The sequence below is a fragment of the Phyllobates terribilis genome, unplaced genomic scaffold (genome assembly GCF_046119375.1).
Source record: "Phyllobates terribilis strain yellow unplaced genomic scaffold, ASM4611937v1 Scaffold_9__5_contigs__length_417890890, whole genome shotgun sequence".
NCBI classification, from domain to species: domain Eukaryota; kingdom Metazoa; phylum Chordata; class Amphibia; order Anura; family Dendrobatidae; genus Phyllobates; species Phyllobates terribilis.
Genome location: NW_027362769.1, coordinates 373,248,133 through 373,267,724, shown reverse-complemented (window position 1 = coordinate 373,267,724; position 19,592 = coordinate 373,248,133). Strand labels below are relative to the sequence as shown.

The 19,592-nt window shown below is 45.4% G+C and overlaps 2 protein-coding genes and 1 long non-coding RNA gene across 5 annotated transcripts in view; 2 read left to right on the top strand and 1 right to left on the bottom strand.

The window, feature by feature from the left end:
* The window catches only part of GRID2IP (Grid2 interacting protein), a 51,334-nt gene extending 42,415 nt beyond the window's left edge, over window positions 1-8,919 (top strand). For both annotated transcript variants that reach the window (XM_073648333.1, XM_073648332.1), the window contains exons 17-21: window positions 3,755-3,841; window positions 5,052-5,181; window positions 5,427-5,545; window positions 6,222-6,386; window positions 8,296-8,919. In XM_073648333.1, the coding sequence (XP_073504434.1) occupies window positions 3,755-3,841; window positions 5,052-5,181; window positions 5,427-5,545; window positions 6,222-6,386; window positions 8,296-8,361 (567 nt within the window). In that variant the 3' untranslated portion in view covers window positions 8,362-8,919. The remainder of the gene's footprint in view (window positions 1-3,754; window positions 3,842-5,051; window positions 5,182-5,426; window positions 5,546-6,221; window positions 6,387-8,295) is intronic.
* On the bottom strand, window positions 7-18,451 carry LOC141162338 (uncharacterized). Its single transcript, XR_012250761.1, has 3 exons — window positions 18,126-18,451; window positions 6,411-6,508; window positions 7-326 (listed from the first exon to the last, which is right to left on the bottom strand). It is a non-coding gene; the product is annotated as an uncharacterized lncRNA (long non-coding RNA).
* SLC5A11 (solute carrier family 5 member 11) overlaps window positions 18,169-19,592 on the top strand; it is a 15,818-nt gene continuing 14,394 nt past the window's right edge. For both annotated transcript variants that reach the window (XM_073648339.1, XM_073648338.1), the window contains exon 1: window positions 18,169-18,423. The gene's annotated coding sequence lies outside the window, so the exon portion shown is untranslated. The remainder of the gene's footprint in view (window positions 18,424-19,592) is intronic.

Below are 19,592 nucleotides of genomic sequence, written 5' to 3'. Positions count from 1 at the left end.
GTTGCATTAATATGAGAAAGGGAAGAAATGATTATGTCCATACAGTTCTGTATAAAGCTTTATTATCTCGCCGGGGTAGATTATCATTCCCGGAGATGACATTTATTACCGGGTTGATAATGCTCCTCTTTTTATTGCCCGATGTTCATAATGAAACCATTAATTGGCATTTCCTGCAAAGTTCTCTTAAGCCATATTGATCTGGAAAGCAAAAGTTGCTGAATCGGCAATGTCCGCTAAGACGTAGGTGGGGGAAGGGATTATTGCTATAAGCGCTGACAACGCGCGTCCGAGAAGCTTCCAATTACTGACCAAGCAGAATTATCCTGGAAAAATAGGAATAAAACATGTAAAAATATCATCATTTACTCAGTAAAAAAAAACCTGAAAATCTGCCAAAACAGCAGGGGGCGCAAGCCTCCAGTTACTAATAGATGATACACCCCTTGTGCAGTGCAGGTCCCTCACCTCTAAGGGGCCCTGGCACCGTCCCATTGGGCCCCAGTGGTCGGACCTTCATCTATCGGACATTTATGACACATCCTGTTGATAAATGTCCCAAATGTGAATACAACAGCTGAGTATGGGGTCTTATTGGCACCCAATGGGTGGCACTAGAAGGGGCGTAAGAGTACTATGTGCTCCGGAGCAGATAGAGCCCATAGACATACAGTACAGACCAAAAGTTTGGACACACCTTCTCATTTAAAGATTTTTCTGTATTTTCATGACTATGAAAATTGTACATTCACACTGAAGGCATCAAAACTATGAATTAACACATGTGGAATTATATACTTAACAAAAAAGTGTGAAACAACTGAAAATATGTCTTATATTCTAGGTTCTTCAAAGTAGCCACCTTTTGCTTTGATGACTGCTTTGCACACTCTTGGCATTCTCTTGATGAGCTTCAAGAGGTAGTCACCGGAAATGGTTTTCACTTCACAGGTGTGTCCTGTCAGGTTTAATAAGTGGGATTTCTTGCCTTATAAATAGGGTTGGGACCATCAGTTGTGTTGTGCAGAAGTCAGGTGGATACACAGCTGATAGTCCTACTGAATAGACTGTTAGAATTTGTATTATGGCAAGAAAAAAGCAGCTAAGTAAAGAAAAACGAGTGGCCATCATTACTTTAAGAAATGAGGGTCAGTCAGTCCGAAAAATTGGGCAAACTTTGAAAGTGTCCCCAAGTGCAGTTGCAAAAACCATCAAGCGCTACAAAGAAACTGGCTCACATGAGGACCGCCCCAGGAAAGGAAGACCAAGAGTCACCTCTGCTTCTGAGGATAAGTTTATCCGAGTCACCAGCCTCAGAAATCGCAGGTTAACAGCAGCTCAGATGAGAGACCAGGTCAATGCCACACAGAGTTCTAGCAGCAGACACATCTCTACAACAACTGTTAAGAGGAGACTTTGTGCAGCAGGCCTTCATGGTAAAATAGCTGCTAGGAAACCACTGCTAAGGACAGGCAACAAGCAGAAGAGACTTGTTTGGGCTAAAGAACACAAGGAATGGACATTAGACCAGTGGAAATCTGTGCTTTGGTCTGATGAGTCCAAATTTGAGATCTTTGGTTCCAACCACCGTGTCTTTGTGCGACGCAGAAAAGGTGAACGGATGGACTCTACATGCCTGGTTCCCACCGTGAAGCATGGAGGAGGAGGTGTGATGGTGTGGGGGGGCTTTGCTGGTGACACTGTTGGGGATTTATTCAAAATTGAAGGCATACTGAACCAGCATGGCTACCACAGCATCTTGCAGTGGCATGCTATTCCATCCGGTTTGCGTTTAGTTGGACCATCATTTATTTTTCAACAGGACAATGACCCCAAACACCTCCAGGCTGTGTAAGGGCTATTTGACCAAGGATGAGAGTGATGGGGTGCTACGCCAGATGACCTGGCCTCCACAGTCACCAGACCTGAACCCAATCGAGATGGTTTGGGGTGAGCTGGACCGCAGAGTGAAGGCAAAAGGGCCAACAAGTGCTAAGCATCTCTGGGAACTCCTTCAAGATTGTTGGAAGACCATTTCCGATGACTACCTCTTGAAGCTCATCAAGAGAATGCCAAGAGTGTGCAAAGCAGTCATCAAAGCAAAAGGTGGCTACTTTGAAGAACCTAGAATATAAGACATATTTTCAGTTGTTTCACACTTTTTTGTTAAGTATATAATTCCACATGTGTTAATTCATAGTTTTGATGCCTTCAGTGTGAATGTACAATTTTCATAGTCATGAAAATACAGAAAAATCTTTAAATGAGAAGGTGTGTCCAAACTTTTGGTCTGTACTGTATATGTCCCCTAAAAAGCATAATCCATATACATATATATTTTCTATGCACCTTAAATAATACCGGCATACAGTTACCAAATAACACCACTATATATGTAACAGATGCCACAATACTGGTACTGATTATCTCCCAGAGGCGGGCTTTTAGTTTCGAGCAGTTTTGTCATTGGACAGTGGCTGGAGCAAGGGAAGTGAGGGAAAGATAGTTCCTGCACCTATAGTGCTGACAGAATGCCGATGAAGATGAACCTGTTAATAAAAAGTAGAAGGCAAGTATCAAACCATGAGAATTGGGACAGTTCTTGGACATATTAAACTGGTCTGTGCAGCCAAAGCAGATTCACTCTGTTGTGGGGGATGGGGCAGCAAGACCGTGCTTTTCTTTTTGTGTCTAAGGACACTATTCTTGCTAATTAATAATATTAAGGTTGCCACTCGGCATTATTTGACACTAGATCACTAGTACACTCTACAGCACTAATGTAGTCTGCGGTATTATCTTAAAGGGGAACTTCACTTTTAACCAATAGGATTGGGCCTAGAGGTGCAGATAGTACAAGGTCCAGTGTCCTGTATTTTAGCTGGAGTAGTAAGACTCTCTTTTTTCTGGAAGGACTCTGCACATTTATGCATTAAACTGATCACCTATTTATTTTAATAGGATTGTGTAATGCTCCATTTCTCCTGCGGAGGTGCTGTAGGGAAATGTAGCAGGTGCAACAATGCACACATATATGAGACTTGACCTTGTTATACAGCAGTGCCATCCGCTATAATTACCTAGGGTACTGCTGGGTCTTTACTCTCTTAGAAGTAGTATTTTGGTCCCCTCCATGCCAGCTGTATGCCAGTCTCTAGTCAGCTATTACTACCAGCGCGCCCTGGCATTACCGCCGCAGTGTGTCTGTGAATAACATGGAGGAATCTTGCTGAGCAGATGGAAGAAGAGGGCAGGCGGGTAACAATTAACTGGATGAGTGTTCTGGAAAAAAAAAGTCCTCACTTAATTACTCTGAAGTCAGCACATTGTCCGTGTCAGTGGACACCTCCCTCTATCACCTTTTTTTAGCTGTAGCTCCTGCACCGTGTCTCATGGCGTAGTCCGACAATCCTAGTTACTTTTATAGGATATGTAAACTGGTGTATTTAAATTAAAAAAAAAGACCCCCAAAATTTTTTTTATTACCGTTTTGTGTTTACAGCTCCCAGGCAGACTAATGTGTCTCCATGTTTACAGACTACATCTAAGTGCTATTTGTAGTCTGATAAGGCATGGTTCTTATCAGATATAAAGAAGTATTCCCATCTATATCTCTTGGATATACCGTCACTTAATTAGTGGTGGTGGGGGGGAGATGTCACCTCTGGGACCCCCATCGATCCTGAGTAATAAGGGGATGATTAGTATATCTGTATATCCGACATTCTATATGATTGATACTTTACCGTTACAGTTCGTTCTGGCGATGGGAAACTATCTGAACGACGGACAACCCAAAACCAACAGGACAACTGGGTTCAAGATTAACTTTCTGATGGAGGTACTGTGTGTCTTATGCCACATACTCATTTAAAGGGATATATTTAAAGGGGTTTTGCCACAAATAAAATGCATTTTAATGAATAGATCTTGGAATAATAATAAGTTCCACAATTGGATGTGTTTAAATAAAATGTTCCTGTGCTGAGATAATCTTATAAATGTGCCCCTGCTGTGTACTGTGTAATGGCTGTGTCTGACCGTGCAGGGACATGGTCTGATCATACCACATCTCCTGGGCAGGGGAGGACGCAAAGGATTACACAGACAGAGCAGCAGAGGGTCGCGGCTGAATCTTTTTTGTGAGGCAAAACATTTCACAGCCTGTTTTGAAGCAATGTTTTACCTGAAAGAAAGAATCATTTGGTATCCCATGCTGTCCTTTCTGTGTACTCTTTTGCTCCCCCCTGCCCAGGAGATGTAGTATGATCAGACCATGTTCCTGCACAGTCAGACAGTCATTACACAGTACACAGCAGGGGCACATTTATAAGATTATCTCAGCACAGGAACTTTTTTTTTAAACACATCCAAATGTGGAACTTATTATTATCTATAGATCTATTGATTAAAATGTTGATTAAAATTAACTTTGTTCATGAGAAAACCCCTTGAAGTTACGGCTTTAATTAACATTAGCTTTGTGGTCATAACAATTAGAAATTTTGGGGATCCAGTCGATGGCCGGTGAGAACAGAAGAAATACACTGGCTTGTGATTTCCGACAATCTCCTGGGGTGTCCCGGAGTGTTCGTTTATTTATACCCTTCATGGTGTTCAGGGCATAAATTAATGTGGTTCATCCATAATGGCAAATGTGTGTCTTCATGAGACATACCACACCCTAACTCTCTCCTCACCCTAACCGTGAGATCTGGCAGGCCTGAAGACATCAAGCCTTTCCTTACTGTAACAAAATACAGCATCTGATATATATCTTCACAAAAAAACCTTCCATGTGGAAACTGTCAGTAAGCAGGTTATCTGCTAATATATAGAAATTCTGTCTACCTATAGCTGCCACAAGGGGGAGCTCTCTGCACACAGTTGGACACAACTCCCATTGTGTTGTGCCCTAAGTGTGCCGTGCACAGCAACTTGTTGATGGTTTCCATATTTTTTTTTTAGTTTTTATTAACAGACTTTTGCCAGGTGGTAGTAACATACATTTTGTAACACATCTTTTGACTTATTTTTATGTGTTTCCACAGCTGAACACCACAAAGACAGTAGACGGGAAATTCACCTTTTTGCACATACTCGCCAAATCCCTCAGCCAGCATTTCCCTGAGCTGCTAAGCTTTGCCAAGGATCTCCTCACTGTGCCTCTCGCTGCCAAAGGTAGCCTGTACTCTTAGCTGGATCGTCTGTTTTTTTTTTTCCTTCCTAAAGTCACCACTAGGGGGAGCTCACTGCACAGACATTTTTACAGCTTTCATTGAGTTTAACAGTGAGCTCCCCCTAGTGGTGGCTGCAGACAGCCAAAATTTTATCACTTGATTTCACGGCTGTGTGAAGTGCGAATGTTAAAAATATCTGCTAAAAATGATGGTAGATATGAACTAATACATTAATTTCTTCTTCAGTAAACCAGAGGTCACTTACTGCTGACCTGAGTGACCTACATGTGACCATCCAGGAGATTAAAAACGCCTGCGGCCGGATGACCAGCTCCCACGAGGACAAGTTCCCCCTCACTATGAGTGTATCCACCCTATATACAATCATTGAGTAAGAGGCTGTGTCAGGATCACATAGTATGGAGCACAACTGCAATATAATTCTATTGATTTCTAAATTATAGTGCTTTCGGCATACATTAAAAATGTGAAAACCGCTCTTAAATATCTTATTTCTATGCTGAGATATCATGACTTGAAGTTTCAGGCCCAGAATCTGAGGCTGCACTACTGAGAGAATCTAATAACATTCCTCCTCCTAACTTCTGTCAGTTGTGCCAGGTGCAGTGTTGTCATGGATACAACAGTGGATTCAAATCACCAAATGTAACTAATGGAAACTGAAAGGCGAAATATTATAAGAATCTCTCAGTAGTGCAGCCTCAGGCTTTGGGCCTGTAACTTCAAAGTATTATATCTCAGCACAGAAATAAGATATTGAAAAATGGTTTTCATATTTGTAATGTACATTAAAAGGTCTTTTTTTTACTTACTTCTGGCCGGTCCCCTTAACAATCATTAAACTTATAAAGCGTTTCAGTAAAATCCTCTACTGTCAGCTATAAGCCTGCTCTGTTTTTTCTCTTCTTTCCTATCTCTTCATATATGCATGAGGGTCACATACTCCATGTTCCATCATTTTGGTGTGATCTCATATGTCATTGGCTGATACTTTGAAGCATCCTTAACATCACTCCTCAGACATTCCTTGAGAATACATTCCCTTTAATGCAGAGTCTAGATACACTACAGCATCGGGCTATGGAGGAGTTCTTTAAAGTCTGCTCCTACTTCGGGGAGGATCCCAAGGGCTCCACCACAGAGGCTTTTTTTGGAATATTTGCTGATTTTATCAGCAAGTTTGAGGTAAGACAACATTGTAGTACTTACTAGTAAACATGGAGGCTGTAATCTGGTCACCATATATAGCACCTCTGCTTGCTTTCAGTGAATAAAAACATTCCCATTTATATCCAGAGGTGGAAAACCTATAAGGACATAATACTTTTACCAGCTGAGGCTTTACTATAGTTTTCTCTATGAGCTAAACAACCTAGATTTTATGGTTGTGGTGATACTATTATCACCAAGCACAAGCAGTCTACTGGGTACAATGCTTTTTCCAAAGATCTTGGCATCACGGCTTCAACACTTCCAAATGATATCAAAAAGTTTGCTGTCTGAGCAAACAAAAAATACTATCATCACCAAGCACAAGCAGTCTATAGGGTAAAATACTTTTTTACAAAGAGCTTAGCATCTTGGCATAAACAGATCGAAATGATATCAAGACGTTTGCTGTCTGAGAAAACCAGAAATAATATCACCAAGCACAAGCAGTCGAAAGGGTACAAAACTTTTTTCAAATACCTTGGCATCTCTGCATTAACAAAACCAAGTCGTATCAATAGTATTTGTCTGCTCAGACAGCAAACATCTTAATTTGTTCCTGTTGATGCCAAGGTCTTTGGAAAATGTGTTGCAGCCTTTAGACTGCTTGTGCTTGCTGATAATAGTATTTCTCGTCTCGTCAGACAGCAAATATCTTGATAACATTTTGAACTGATTAAGCTGGGATGCCAGAGTCTTTGGAAAAGTATCATACCCTTTAGACTACTTGTGCTTGGTGATGATATTATTACTGGTCCGCTCAGACAACATATTTTTTTATATCATTTGGAATGGTTGAAGCCAGGATGCCAGTGTCTTTGGGAAAAGTATTGTACATTTTAGGCCGCTTGTGCCTAATGATAATAGTATTTCTGTCTGCTCAGACAGAAAAGAAACAGCAAAGAAATGATTATACATATGTAGCCTGCTTATGCTTGGTGATAACATTATTACTGGTCTGCTCAGACAACAAACTTTTTTTATACCATTTGGAACTGTTGGAGCTAGAATGCCAGTATCTTAGGAAAAAAAAGTATTATACCCTTTAGACTGCTTGTGCTTTGTGAGAAGAGGTTTGATGTCTGACAGGCCAGTAATAATATTATCACCAAGCACAAGCAGTCTGAAGGGTATGATAGTTTTCCCAAAGACATTGGCATCCCAACTTCATCAGTTCAAAATGATATCAAGGTGTTTGCTGTCTTAGCAGATGGGAAATACTATTGTCACCAAGCACAAGCACTGTAAGGGCTAAAATACTTTTTCCAAAGACCTTGGCAACCAAGCATCAACAGGTCCAAATGAAAGCGTTTGCTGTCTGAGCAGACCAGAAATACTGTTATCCCCAAGCACAAGTAGTCTAAAAGGTTACAGTACTTTTTCCAAAGACTTTGGCATTTCGGCATCAACAGGTCAAAGGAAGAGGTTAAAATACTCACGGAAGAGTCAAGACCCTTCCAGGACATGGTGGAAAGAGGACAATTGATGAGAGAACCCTAAAAAATTTGAACTTCGCCAAAATTTACATGGGTGTCTTCAGTCCCGTGCATGTCATATTGTATCTTTCTTCTTTATTACATTTTGGAAATGACTGCTCGTGTGGTGACAGGTCAACTTTTTTGTTGACATGGTAGTAAAAGTTTTTCCCCAAATCACAAATTGTTGCCCTATATAGAGGATAACTTGCTGATCGCTGGGAATCTTGACATTGAGGGCCCCCAACAATCCTGAGGTCGGGTCTAGAGAACAGCTCACGGCTATTTCTGGCAGTCCCATAGACAATGAATGGGGGCAACTTGTGATTTTGGCAAAAACCCTTTAAAAGATCTTAATCATAAACAGTTCATAAATCGCCATTTAACCCCTTCAATTCCATGTTATCCAGAAAGCCTTCGGGGACCTTCAGTCAGGTGACACACAGCTCCCTCCAGGAAACATGCCTGTCTGGTAAGAAATGACTACGGCACCAGGCAAGAAGGTGACAATTTATCCTCTGGGTCCCCGGTGGCTGTGCAGGAGCCCTCGGTTTGGACGTCTGTTTGCAGAAGAGGAAGCACAGAAGCCCTGGATGTGAGTGGCTGCAAAACCCCCCGTCCTAGCAGCACGGTCCGGTTTGGCTCAAGGACATAGCCGCGAGCAGCACACAAAGCTCTGCAAAATCCTACGCGAGGTATCTGAAGGACCTGTACAGAAAGAAGCAATGCAACCCACTCGATCACCCCTCTCCTCCACCATTTATGTTACCGCAAGACCTCCTATTTGGGACATTTAAGGACTGTCTCCCTATAGGCTGCACTGGCACCCGCCTCCACCTCCCGTCCAATCGTTTCTCCTTATTTACGCACATACAGCAGGTTCTAGATTAATATATCCGCTGCGCCCTCCCCCTAGCACCCTTATAAAGACCCCCTAAATATAGGAATATATATATGTTCTAAATCTACTGTGTAATTTTACACAGGACTTCTTCTTGTAAGCTGCAGGAATAAAAAAATGAGTATTTATTACATTTCATATCCCTTTGTGTCATTTTTTTGGGAGGGAAAATAGGTTAATTTCTAGCAAAACGTATGACACCGCCTACAGGACGTTGGGTGTACTGCAAGATGCTTTGAGCATTTTTTCTCTTGTGTCGTGTTAAAAGGGGCAATTCCTGTAGTAATATTATATTATGGAATTACTATTTAAGCAATAAATGTATTTGCCCTCTAATCGGGCATATTAGGGTGCACATATATATTGCAATAACGGGACATGGAAATCAAGGGATTAGGCAGTTCCTCTATATGTGAGCAGTGGGCAGCAACCAACAGAATGGTTTTTAACAGGGAAAAATGCAAAGTACTACATCTGGGCAATAAAAATGAAAAAAGCATATACAGAATGGGAGGAATAGAGCTAAGCAACAGTACATGTGAAAAAGACTTAGGTATACTAATAGATCATAGACTGAACATGAGTCAACAGTGTGATGCAGCAGCAAAAAAGGCAAATACAATTCTGGGATGTATTAACAGAAGCATACAGTCTAGATCACGTGAAGTCATTATCGGTCTTTACTCCTCTTTGGTCAGACCTCATCTGGAATACTGTGTACAGTTTTGGGCACCACATTTTAAAAAAGACATCGACAAACTGGAGCAAGTTCAGAGAAGAGCGACCAGAATGGTGACTGGTCTGCAAACCATGTCCTATGAGGAACGGTTGCAGGATTTGGGAATGTTTAGCTTGCAAAAAAGAAGACTGAGAGGAGACTTAATAGCTGTCTACAAATATGTCAAGGGCTGTCACATTGTAGAAGGATCATCTTTATTCTCATTTGCACAAGGAAAGACTAGAAGCAATGGGATGAAACTAAATGGGAGGAGACACAGATTAGATATTAGAAAAAACTTTTTGACAGTTAGGGTGATTAATGAGTGGAACAGGCGGCCACGAGAGGTGGTGAGTTCCCCTTCAATGGACGTCTTCAATCAGAGGCTGGACAGACATCTGTCTGAGATGATCTAGTGAATCCTGCTTTGAGCAGGGGGTTGGACCAGATGACCCAGGAGGTCCCTTCCAACTCTACCATTCTATGATTCTATGATTCTATGATTGGAATTAGGAAAAATTGGTGTACTGTGTACTTTTTTTTTCTAGAAATAGCGCCACTGTAACATACCTGGCGGCGTCCTTGCATGGTGGTCCATCTCCCACTGTGCAAGAGAGCGCACTTGATCTCCTGTCCAGAGTGTCTCTCTGGCTTCCCTCCATGCTGTCTGTTTGTGTCTGTCTCTGCTGCTTAAGGGCGGCGCCCGATCACTTCCTGCTTTTTGTACCTGCTGTGGGTCACACCCCTTGTGCGTCCTCAGCCTATTGCTGTCTGACACTTGGTATATAGCTCAGCAGCTCCCTTCTATCCCTGCCTGAGCATAGTGTTTCCTTCAGTGTGTGCTTGCATTCTGAAGGTGCCAGGTCCCGTCTTTGTTTCCTTGTCTGCCTTTCCTGGAGGCTGTATTTCCAGGCCTGTCTGAACTTAGTCCTGTATGTCTCCTGCTTTGCGGTATCAGCTCCCGTGTCTGAACTGTGTCCTGTATGTCTCCTGCTTTGCGGTATCAGCTCCCGTGTCTGAACTGAGTCCTGTATGTCTCCTGCTTTGCGGTATTAGTTCCCGTGTCTGAACTGAGTCCTTTCTGTGTATCTTGTCTGTCCTGTCTGAACACGCTCCTAGCCTGTTCCTCCCGCCTTCTAGGGGCCGATTACCTAGACCCGCTCCTGTATCTTGTCTGTCCTGTCTGAACACGCTCCTTGCCTGTTCGTCCCGCCTCTCTGGGGGCAGTATTCCCAGACCCGCTCCTGTATCCCGCTGCAGTGTCGGTCTCCTCCGTACACTCAGTTCCAGTCTGAACTCTCTCCTATCCTTTACCTGTTTTGCCTCTATGTCCGTTCCCTTCCTTTTTCTGCAGAGTCTGAACTCGTACCTAACTCCTGCCTGTTGTCTCTGTACTCCCGTTTGTGAGTTTGTGGTCCACTCGCTACTTCACTGCAAGTACCCTGTGGGTGTCTGGCTCTGTCTTTCCCTTCCTGTCTGTTCCGTGTGAACAGAGTCCTGTCCTGCCCTGCTTCTGCCCGCTGCTCTGGCAGTCCTGTCCTGCCCTGCTTCTGCCCGCTGCTCCGGCAGTCCTGTCCTGCCCTGCTTCTGCCCGCTGCTCCGGCAGTCCTGTCCTGCCCTGCTCAGCCTTGTCTGCACTCTAGCTGTGCTTGCCTGTAACCCTCTGCCTGTATTGTTCCTGAGTCCCGGTGTGTACTGGGTCCTATCCCGCCTGTGTTCCTACCTGCTAGTGCCTCCCTGTCTGCACTCTAGCTGTGCTTGCCTTTACCCCCCTGCCTGCATACCCGCCTGCCTGCATACCAGTCGTGCCTGCCTATACCCACCAGTCTGTGTGCCAGCCTACCAGCCTGTTCCTGTATTCCCCTGTGTGGGTCAACAGCCGTGTCCGGGGTCTGTCCTGGAGTAGCACCTGGTCCCTCTGCTCGGTTCCTCCTTGGTGCACTGGCGTCGTATGCCGTCGTGCGACCCTGGTCGGATCGGGTGAATACTTAGTCACGCCCCTCCAGGCATTCACTCTCCGGCACGGTCCAGTGGAATCACTACAATCACACGCACACGCCGCTTAGCCCGGGCGTGTGCATAACAGCATGCTCAGGCCATGGTTCCCGTTGAGCCCCACGGCCTTCGCCCTCTGAGAAGTTTTCCAGCGAATATATGCATTATAATAAATAAATAAATTTTTTTTCCCTTAGCTGAGTTCCAGGCGAATTACGCACCGTCCAGATGGATCTATCAGCTCTCGTTCCTGCGGATCCGCCACGTTACTATGGGGATCCAAGACAGTGTCGTGCATTTGTGGAGCAATGCATGCTACACTTTAAGGCCTACCCTCTTTATTTTCCTTCCGATTGGGCTAAAGTGGCCTTTATGATGTCTTACCTGGCGGGTGATGCCTTGGAATGGATCAACCCCCTATATGAAACACAGGATCCGATCCTCCGGGACCTAATGGCCTTCCTGGTGGCCTTTCTAATGGTCTTCGATGATCCTAACCCGGAGGCTCCTGCTGAAGCTTCACTTCCCAATATCCCGGAGCAGCCCCAATGGGTAATGTGTGTGGGTAGCGCAATAGTCCTCCAGCCCAATGAGACTACTGCCCACCCAGAATCCTCTCAGGGTGACTACGCTTTCCGGAATACTTCTCTCAACCTCAAGAGGCAGTCCAGACGTGCTAGACTTAGAGGCAAGCCGTCACGCCAGGGCCTGTCCTCCCTGAGACCTCCTGACCCCAACCTTGAAGTCCCTACTGAAGCTTCATCTCCCTGTATCCCGGAGAAACCCCAATGGGTAGTGTGCGTGGGTAGTGCACCAGTTCTCCTGCCCGAAGAGACTTCTGCCCATCCAGACTCCACACAGGAGAACTTCCTGCACCCGGCATCAGATGCTTCTCTCTCTTTAACCGGTGTGCATGTCCAAGGATACTCCAAAGCTGTGGTTACCTCTGAGTCTGTGCACCTCTACTACCTGGCGGAGGATCCCCTGTTGCCTCCTGAATCCTCCGGGATACCACTCGATGACAAATGGAGAGAGACTTCTCTACACCCGGTACTCAATACTTTGTCCGCTTCGTCCTGTGAGCCTGACAATGGGTACCCCAAAGTGGTAGTTACCTCCGAGTCTCTACACCCCTCCGACCAGGCGGAGGATCTCCAGTTGTCTCCTGAACCCTTCGGGGTGCTACCTGGTAGCGAAAGGACAGAGACTCTCCTATACTCTGTACCTGATACCTCACTCGCTTCGTCCAGTGAGTCCAACCTAGTGTACTCCGAAGCAGAGGTTACTCCTGAGTCTCTACACCCCTCCGACCAGGCGGAGGACCTCCAGTTGTGTTCAGAATCCTTCGGGGTGCCACCTGGTGGTGAATGGACAGAGACTTTCCTATACTCTGTACCTGATACCTCGCTCGCTTCGTCCAGTGAGTCCAACCTAGTGTACTCCGAAGCAGAGGTTACTCCTGAGTCTCTACACCCCTCCGACCAGGCGGAGGACCTCCAGTTGTGTTCAGAATCCTTCGGGGTGCCACCTGGTGGTGAATGGACAGAGACTTTCCTATATCCTGTACCTGATACCTCGCTCGCTTCGTCCAGTGAGTCCAACCTAGTGTACTCCGAAGCAGAGGTTACTCCCGAGTCTCTACACCCCTCCGACCAGGCGGAGGACCTCCAGTTGTGTTCAGAACCCTTCGGGGTGCCACCTGGTGGTGAATGGACAGAGACTTTCCTATACTCGGTACCCGATACCTCGCCTGCTTCCTCCAGTGAGTCCGACCTAGTGTACTCTGAAGCAGTTGTTTTCTCTGAGCCTCTGCACTCTTCTGACCCGGCGGAGGACCTCCAGTTGTTTCCTGAATCCTCCGGGGTACCACCAGATAACAAAGAGACAGTGACTTTTCCTCATTATGTACCTGATAACCCGTCTATTTTTTCCTGTGAGCTTGACAAGATGTACCTCGAAGCAGAGATTACCCTCAAGTCTCTGTCCCCCTCCAACCCAGTGAACGACTGGTCCTCGAATTCCCTGCGGAAGATTCTGGCAGGCCTGAAGAAGAGGGGGCGTAAGGGGGGAGGTACTGTAACATACCTGGCGGCGTCCTTGCATGGTGGTCCATCTCCCACTGTGCAAGAGAGCGCACTTGATCTCCTGTCCAGAGTGTCTCTCTGGCTTCCCTCCATGCTGTCTGTTTGTGTCTGTCTCTGCTGCTTAAGGGCGGCGCCCGATCACTTCCTGCTTTTTGTACCTGCTGTGGGTCACACCCCTTGTGCGTCCTCAGCCTATTGCTGTCTGACACTTGGTATATAGCTCAGCAGCTCCCTTCTATCCCTGCCTGAGCATAGTGTTTCCTTCAGTGTGTGCTTGCATTCTGAAGGTGCCAGGTCCCGTCTTTGTTTCCTTGTCTGCCTTTCCTGGAGGCTGTATTTCCAGGCCTGTCTGAACTTAGTCCTGTATGTCTCCTGCTTTGCGGTATCAGCTCCCGTGTCTGAACTGTGTCCTGTATGTCTCCTGCTTTGCGGTATCAGCTCCCGTGTCTGAACTGAGTCCTGTATGTCTCCTGCTTTGCGGTATTAGTTCCCGTGTCTGAACTGAGTCCTTTCTGTGTATCTTGTCTGTCCTGTCTGAACACGCTCCTAGCCTGTTCCTCCCGCCTTCTAGGGGCCGATTACCTAGACCCGCTCCTGTATCTTGTCTGTCCTGTCTGAACACGCTCCTTGCCTGTTCGTCCCGCCTCTCTGGGGGCAGTATTCCCAGACCCGCTCCTGTATCCCGCTGCAGTGTCGGTCTCCTCCGTACACTCAGTTCCAGTCTGAACTCTCTCCTATCCTTTACCTGTTTTGCCTCTATGTCCGTTCCCTTCCTTTTTCTGCAGAGTCTGAACTCGTACCTAACTCCTGCCTGTTGTCTCTGTACTCCCGTTTGTGAGTTTGTGGTCCACTCGCTACTTCACTGCAAGTACCCTGTGGGTGTCTGGCTCTGTCTTTCCCTTCCTGTCTGTTCCGTGTGAACAGAGTCCTGTCCTGCCCTGCTTCTGCCCGCTGCTCTGGCAGTCCTGTCCTGCCCTGCTTCTGCCCGCTGCTCCGGCAGTCCTGTCCTGCCCTGCTTCTGCCCGCTGCTCCGGCAGTCCTGTCCTGCCCTGCTCAGCCTTGTCTGCACTCTAGCTGTGCTTGCCTGTAACCCTCTGCCTGTATTGTTCCTGAGTCCCGGTGTGTACTGGGTCCTATCCCGCCTGTGTTCCTACCTGCTAGTGCCTCCCTGTCTGCACTCTAGCTGTGCTTGCCTTTACCCCCCTGCCTGCATACCCGCCTGCCTGCATACCAGTCGTGCCTGCCTATACCCACCAGTCTGTGTGCCAGCCTACCAGCCTGTTCCTGTATTCCCCTGTGTGGGTCAACAGCCGTGTCCGGGGTCTGTCCTGGAGTAGCACCTGGTCCCTCTGCTCGGTTCCTCCTTGGTGCACTGGCGTCGTATGCCGTCGTGCGACCCTGGTTGGATCGGGTGAATACTTAGTCACGCCCCTCCAGGCATTCACTCTCCGGCACGGTCCAGTGGAATCACTACAATCACACGCACACGCCGCTTAGCCCGGGCGTGTGCATAACAGCCACCTTCCTCTATAGGTCATGTCTGGTATAGCAGCTTAATGCTATTTAAAGGGGTTGTATCAAGATTGCAAGTTATCACCTATGCACAGAGGACATGTGATAAACTGCTAATCTCTGGGGGTCTAAGCTTTGGGATCCCACCCTGCTGGCCCATTCAAAGCCTATAGGCCTGTTGGAGATCACTCAGGACAGCACTAGGAGATCACTCAGGACAGCACTATAGACTTTGAATAAAGGGGAGCGTGCATGCTAAACCGCCACCCCATCCCATTGTTGTGATTGGTAGGGGTCCCAGCACTCAGACCCCCAGCGATCAGCAAGTTATCACCTATCCTGTGCATAGGTAATAACAATAGATGAGCGAGTTGATATACAGGACCCTGGTCCGGCCGCCACGTCAGTGTTCCATAGCCGCCAGATGGCAGTCCTGCCGGCCACCTCCTACTTGCCGGCATCCCTGACTCCCCTTCTGAGTAGGTCCAGCACAATGTCGGCCCTACAAATCAGAATAAGTGCTAGGGAGGCCAGCAAAAAGGAAGGAGGTTCACAGGGCTTCCATCTGGCAATCATGGACTACCTACATGGCTGCTGGTCCATTCGCTCATCTCTAGCAAAAACTTATAATTTTGGTACTGTCCCTTTAAGGGTATACTGCAATACCAGATACAACCTGTGCACAAGAGAGGCGCTGATTCTGGAAAAAAAAGCATGTAAAGGTAAAGCCTAGACATGTGATGATTGGAGGAGCAGGTTTTGTATTGCTTTTTTTACTTTTTCTATTTTTGCCTATTTTTCTGCAGGGACTGTCATAGTGAATGTTGCAGAAGGAAATCAGTCCCAAGAAATAGTGGAATTACAATAGTGATGCTTGAAAGTTTGTGAACACTTCAGAATATTCCATATTTCTGAATAAATTTGACTTTAAACTACATCAGATTTAACATTAGCTAATGAGAGACCTTTAGTTGCTTAGAGGTGCCCTTGGGTTCCTTTGTGAGCTCACAGAATATTATATGCCTTGGTCTTTGAGTGATCTTTATTGGTCGATCACTCTTGGGGAGGGTAATAATGGTCTCAAATTTCCTCCATTTGTGCACAATCTATCTGACTGTGGATCGGTGGAGTCCAAACTCTTTAGAGATGTTTTTTTTTAACCTTTTCTAGCCTACTGAGCATCGACAACTTTTCTTCTGAAGGTCTTTGGAAATCTCCTTTGTTCGTTCCATCATTCACATCCTCAAACATGATGATCAGACTTTGATAGATTCCTGTTTTTAATAGAAAACAGGTCGCCTACTCACAACTGATTGTCTTCCCATTGATTGAAAACACCAGACTAGGCTTTAGCAGATCAATTAAAGGTTCACATACTTTTGCCACTCACAGACATGTAATATTGGATCATTTATCACAAAGCTTAGTATTTTTTACTCATTTACTTGATTTCGTATCTACTTTTAGGCCATATTTTTGCAGAAATATGGAAAATTCTGAAGGGTTCACAAACTTTCAAGCACCACTGTAAATGTTTGCTTTGGCAGGGGTGAACCCTCCAGTGCAGGTAAGTTTCCATGTAATTGCTCGCTTATGGTTATTCATTGCAGCCATTGTGTAATGTGTATCCAGCGCGAGGCTGAGCCGCGCCAAGAAGATCCTTCGTTGTATATTAGACCCAATTGCAAATTCCTAAAATCCCAGTAACTGGTGAAACTGGTGCCGGCTCCACCTGTGATGTCATCACAAGACGATTATACGGTTATATCCCTGCTGATTATTAGCTTCCTCTCAAATGCGACTTATTTCTAGAGATTTGCATATACACAGTATACACTGCTCCTCCTGATCACAGGGGGTCCAGCCATTGATTGCTTAAAGGCTTGTCCCATAAGCAATAGTCATAATTTATGGGTGTCTGACTCTGAGACTCCCGCTGAGTGGTTTCTGAGCACATGCAACCACTTTACCTACCCAGACTGAATGAAGTAGTGGTCGTACGTGCTCAGCGTCGCTCCATTCATACAGGAGGCTTTGGGACGCTGTTCTACAGTAGATAACACATGATCCACCATTCACAATAGGTGGTGTCACAGCTCACCTCCTCCTCCTGTACAATGACTGATAACATCTCTATATACAGCAGGTAACACAGGATCCACCATTCACAATAAGTGGTGTCACAGCTCACCTCCTCCTCCTGTACAATGACTGATAACACCCCTATATACAGTAGATAGCACAGGATCCACCATTCACAATAGGTGATGTCACAGCTCACCTCCTCCTCCTGTACAATGACTGATAACACCTCTATATACAGTAGATAACACAGGATCCACCATTCACAATAGGTGATGTCACAGCTCACCTCCTCCTCCTGTACAATGACTGATAACACCTCTATATACAGTAGATAACACATGATCCACCATTCACAATAGGCAATGTCACAGCTCACCTCCTCCTCCGGTACAATGACTGATAACACCTCTATATACAGTAGATAACACATGATCCACCATTCACAATAGGTGGTGTCACAGCTCACCTCCTCCTCCTCCTGTACAATTACTGATAACATCTCTATATACAGCAGATTACACAGGATCCACCATTCACAATAGGTGGTGTCACAGCTCACCTCCTCCTCCTCCTGTACAATTACTGATAACATCTCTATATACAGCAGATTACACAGGATCCACCATTCATAATAGGTGATGTCACAGCTCACCTCCTCCTCCTCCTGTACAATGACTGATAACACCTCTATATACAGTAGATAATACAGGATCCACCATTCACAATAGGAGATATCACAGCCACCTCCTCCCTCTCCCTGCACAATGACCTCTGCACAGAACATACCTACCACACTCTCCCATAGAAGTGAATGACTCCTCTCCAGTCGGCGGCCTCCCCTCCCCCATAATCATGTACAGACAATAGAATAAAAAAAATGCTAAATCAGAATATAAAAAAACAGATTAGAAAAGAAAAGAGAAATCTGAGTGACATGAGCGTTACCAGGAGCAGCTTCATCCCTATTATTTCATGCCCATGTGATTAGGAGCGCCACCTCCCTCCATGTCTGGCAGCTGAGGATGGTGCGCAGGGCACCCTGGAGCTCTTGCCAGCCTGGCACAACCTGCTGAGATGCCTTGTACCTGAGCAGCGTGGTACAGCGATCTCCCCACTCCTCCATTCTTACAGTTTAACCACAGGCTCACACTTTGGAGTTTGACCCTAGATGCAGAGTTTCTCCGCAGTTTGCTCCTTTCTCCTTCTGCCCTGGGTCTGCGGAGACGCATCAAGCTGGCACTTGGTAAGAACCAACCACAGATTCCAGATGGAACGGCAAACACTGTGGGACAATGCCCTCCTTTGTCACCGGGACGTATTATCGGGTTGTGGGGTGTGACGGGGCAGAGTCTGTACAATGTAAACATTCTGTATATAGTCACCGACTAGAGTCCTCGACCAGTCCAGGCACCATAATAATCTATATACTGAGCACTTTTCTAATATACTTTTTACATCAATTTCTAAAAAAAATGTAAGCTTTCTGCTTGCTGGCGGTGAATAGAACCATTATTTCCAAAGGCCTAGCCCAAAAAGGTTCTGCTCACATGTGGTTGGTAACATTGTTTTAGGAACAGCTATGGGGGCAAGTCTAGGTCAGGAAGAGGCTTCAGTTTCTAAATGTAAATAGAAAAGTTTCATTTATTGTCAGTAAACAGAGATCTTGATCCTGTGCGGGAGTGGTACATAATTGTTCATTAGATTATATGGTGATTATCTAAGTTCCCTGAGTGCACATAGATGTAAATAATAAATTTATATTTACCTGCAGTCACCACTAGGGGGAGCTTTCTGTGATTATCTAAATTCCCTGAGTACACATAGATGTAAATGATAACATTATATTTACCTGCAGTAACCACTAGGGGGAGCTCATTGCGATTTTCTAAATTCCCTGCGTACACATAGATGTAAATGATAAATTTATATTTACCTGTTGTAACCACTAGGGGGAGCTTTCTGTGATTATCTAAATTCCCTGAGTACACATAGATGTAAATGATAACATTATATTTACCTGCAGTAACCACTAGGGGGAGCTCACTGCGATTGTCTAAATTCCCTGAGTACACATAGATGTAAATGATAAATTTATATTTACTTGCAGTAACCACTAGGGGGAGCTCACTGTGATTGTCTAAATTCCCTGAGTACATATAGATGTAAATGATAAATTTACATTTACCTGCAGTCACCACTAGGGGGAGCTTACTGTGATTGTCTAAATTCCCTGAGTACACATAGATGTAAATGATAAATTTATATTTACCTGTTGTAACCACTAGGGGGAGCTTTCTGTGATTATCTAAATTCCCTGAGTACACATAGATGTAAATGATAACATTATATTTACCTGCAGTAACCACTAGGGGGAGCTCATTGCGATTTTCTAAATTCCCTGCGTACACATAG